At 34.2% G+C, this 3,645-nt stretch overlaps 1 protein-coding gene across 1 annotated transcript in view; it reads right to left on the bottom strand.

The window, feature by feature from the left end:
• Window positions 1–2,753: 2,753 nt before the first annotated feature.
• The window catches only part of LOC111088662, a 15,680-nt gene continuing 14,788 nt past the window's right edge, over window positions 2,754–3,645 (bottom strand). The window contains exon 9 of the mRNA XM_022399394.1: window positions 2,754–2,965. Coding sequence (XP_022255102.1) covers window positions 2,853–2,965 — 113 coding nt within the window. The 3' untranslated portion in view covers window positions 2,754–2,852. The remainder of the gene's footprint in view (window positions 2,966–3,645) is intronic.

Below are 3,645 nucleotides of genomic sequence, written 5' to 3'. Positions count from 1 at the left end.
TAATTTTTAGTTTATACTTTGAAGTTTCATGTTTCCCAAGAGGCTGAAACATTCAAACATGAATTTTACTAGGTAATTGTAATTACATATTTCAAAACACTTTCTTTCTATATAGATAAATTTTCATTTTCTCATTTCTCAGACGTAGCTGGATAAAATGGATTAATGTAAGTTACAGACAAGTGTTACATGGCATTTTTAATTTTTCACAGAATCAGCATTTATGGGTTTTATAACATGTTTTCAAATTAGTTTAAAAACGTTTTTAGATATTCTCATTATAACCAAATGATACTTACAGGTAGTGTGTTAAAATAAGACCAAGATTTAAAATCCAAAGTTCCAGAACAGAACTCCATGCTCTCCAAAGAATGATGGGATCAAAGAAAATAAAAGGAAGTATGTAAATGAAGAGGCTATAGCACCGGGAAAAGAAACTAGAGATATCATCTCAAGACTTGAAAATGGGAGAAAGCCTCTAAATGTCAGCAAGATATGACTATCGTGAGTGTTTTCTGTGCTTGAATATCTGGAATCAGACATCATAGACCATCAGTTGCCACTCAGTTGAAGGTTTTTGAAGAACTGCTGACAACAGTTTTACCTAGATCATAACTTGGGCACAAATCACAGAGAAGGAGCATTAGTAGAGGGCATGTGGAGCTGGCCAGGCAACAGTAGATGGCATGTGGAGCTGGCCAGGCAACAGTAGATGGCATGTGAAGCTGGCCAGGCAACAGTAGAAAACAATTGAGCAGATAGAGCTAGGGAGGTTTGCCAAAAAGAAGCAGCAGCAGGCAGCTGACTATGTGGAGTTGGCTAGATTTGCCAAGGAGTAGCAGCAGAAAACAACTGAGCAGATGGAACTAGCCAGGTCCATCAAAGAGCAGCATAAGAAAACAACTGAGGAGATATGGTTGACCAGAAGGCAACTAGAAAGGTGAAGCTAGCCAGACCTGCTAAGGAGCAGCAGCAGAAAACAGCTGAGCCGAGGGATTACCCCAAGAGCAATAGCAGATGATGGCCAAATAGATGGAGCTACCAAGGTTTGCCAAGGAGCAGCATCAGAAGACAGCTTTCTAGATGGAACTAGCCAGGCTTGCCAAGGAGTAGGGTATTCTTTCAGAGTAATATAATTCATACTGTAAAGGAAGTTGAGTAATATTAAATTCCTTTTCTCTCTACCAACAGTATTAAGATCTGTGTCACTGTAGTTTGATCCACACTTCTACTTCATTACTGTATTTTTAATGGATGTGGATTTTAGTTTACTTGATTTTTAGTATTATAATATTTACTGCAATAAACTTCTTCTTGTGATTTATGTGGTATAGGTAGACTCAAGTATTTTTGACGTTGTTCAAAACCAGCCCAGAGAAAAAGGAGAAGTGTTTTTTTTCACAAGAAACTATATAAAAGTCTCAACAAGTTCAACTTTGTACTTTTAGTCTTGTACATTGCAGTTAAGGATGATACTAGGTGTTTGCTACTTGATTAGTTAAGATGTAATTTTATTTTAATTATTGTGTTTTTCAGAGTTTCCAGTTTGGACACAGAGTGTCGCTCAAGTAGACACTTCAACTCTTTCTTTTTTGAGAGCACACAAGATCAGAGTTCACTAATTGGCAATTAACCAAATTTCTTGCAAAGTAGACACTTCAACTCTTTCTTTTTTGAGAGCACATAAGATCAGAGTTCACTAATTGGCAATTAACCAAATTTCTTGCAAAGTAGACACTTCAACTCTTTCTTTTTTTGAGAGCACACAAAATCGGAGTTCACTAATTGGCAATTAACCAAATTTCTTGCAAAGAAACTTGCACATGATGCCCATGATTTTAATAAATGAGGGTAAATCTGTTTTGCACTTGTACTTCTAAGAAATCTGTAAAAAATAACCACTTCTTATGTTCTTCAAAACTTGACCAAACTTAAACTACAACAACAAAAAAATTCAACCAAGATCTCAATTCTGAAGTCAAAAATGGTTTTACAAACAAAAGCAACTAGCAATTGGTTTACATAATATTTCATGCCATCCACTAAAAGCATGATGATAATGGATGTATTCAGCACATCTCACTGCAAACTAACTGTATAGTACATAAACATGCACAAACAGTGAGTATGGTTTGTTGTCAAGTTCAAGGCAGTAACTGTTTTTAACAAGTGCATAAAATATGTGAACAAAATCCTGTACATTGGCTTCATTACCTATTAATAACTAGTCATAATGAAGACAAAAATAAAACAGTTCAATATAAGTCATGCATGTGTTTGCTTCACGACCTTCAAATGACCAATCATGAGGCAAGGTAAAATAAAGCTGAAAGTTAATAAAAACATTTTTCTAAAATCTGGAGTACACTGTTTCAACCATTGTTTAATTTCACATTTTAATGGATGTTTATAGTGGGATTATCTCCAGGTAAAGTATTAATTTATGGACTAGTTCAACATGGGTTACATGTTTTAAATTAAACTTAAGCCTTGGTAGCAAGCAAGAGGTTTTATTAAAAATTCTATGTAAGTGAGCTAACCTGCTAGACCTTACATGGGAACTGTAGAAACATATCAATTGAAAGTTAATTAAAAATGATGTTCCAAATTTAATTGTATAAGATTTATGAACAACATAATTCTAACAGATTGACACATTATTTTTCAAAGCGAAGGACGTGAAGGGTTACTAGTAGCCTTACAGCATGATCCTTTAGATATATATTCGTAAACATAAATCAATAATAATACGATTAACATTTATTTGAGACATATCAGAAAAATATTTCTACTGACTTCTGTGAGTCTGGAAACATGTACAGTATACTCTTGTGGCACAAAGCCTTAAAAAGTCAACATGACTTACGCTTTTTTAAAGACAAAGTTCTTGGGGTACCCACTTCCGTAGAATGTCTGTGAGTACTTTTTATGGAGTTTCGGAACTTCTTGGTGACTGAAGAAATCACTGAAACAGTGCATAGGGTTGAAACATAGATGTTAAGCAAACAAATAATTAGTTCTGAAAGCAAGCAGAAAAAAAAAGACAAATTTCTACTACAAAGACACAACATGTGTAAAATAAGCATTTAAACAAAAGGGGGGGGATAAATTATGTTTAATACAAAGCAGCAAAAAGATCCAAAACAAATCAAAGAAACTTACAGCAAATAAAAAGAGAAAAAATTAGTGTTCTGTGCAGATCATCAATTCATCACTTCTATTCTTTAGCATCGACATGCTCTTCAAACGTGCATGCAGGATTGGTTATTCACAACATAAAGTGGAAAACCATTAAAAAAGAAAGCTGGGGCATCGTAAAAAAAAAGTTCTCATTGAATCAGTTTGTCTGAAGCTTTTCTCAGGGATGCAACACCAACTACATTACCAGTCATGACAAAATTACTGATGATAACATGACTCCCAGGACTTGTGGCTTAACAGTGATTTAGCCATGTTACCAATAGTTTTGGCATCCAAAAATAAGCAACTATTTTATACACTGAATCAACTTATGTAGATCATCAACAAAAACTAGTTTTCAAAAAAATTTAAATCCCAAAGAATATACAACATAACTGATTATTTTTTATAAGAACAAACTGTAAGAGAAATTAGGACTGTCATAAACACACAACCTTCGGGAAA

The sequence above is a fragment of the Limulus polyphemus genome, unplaced genomic scaffold (genome assembly GCF_000517525.1).
Source record: "Limulus polyphemus unplaced genomic scaffold, Limulus_polyphemus-2.1.2 Scaffold4206, whole genome shotgun sequence".
Taxonomy (NCBI): Eukaryota; Metazoa; Arthropoda; class Merostomata; order Xiphosura; family Limulidae; genus Limulus; species Limulus polyphemus.
Note: the sequence above shows the minus strand (reverse complement) of the source record. Positions and strands in the feature narration are given on the sequence as shown.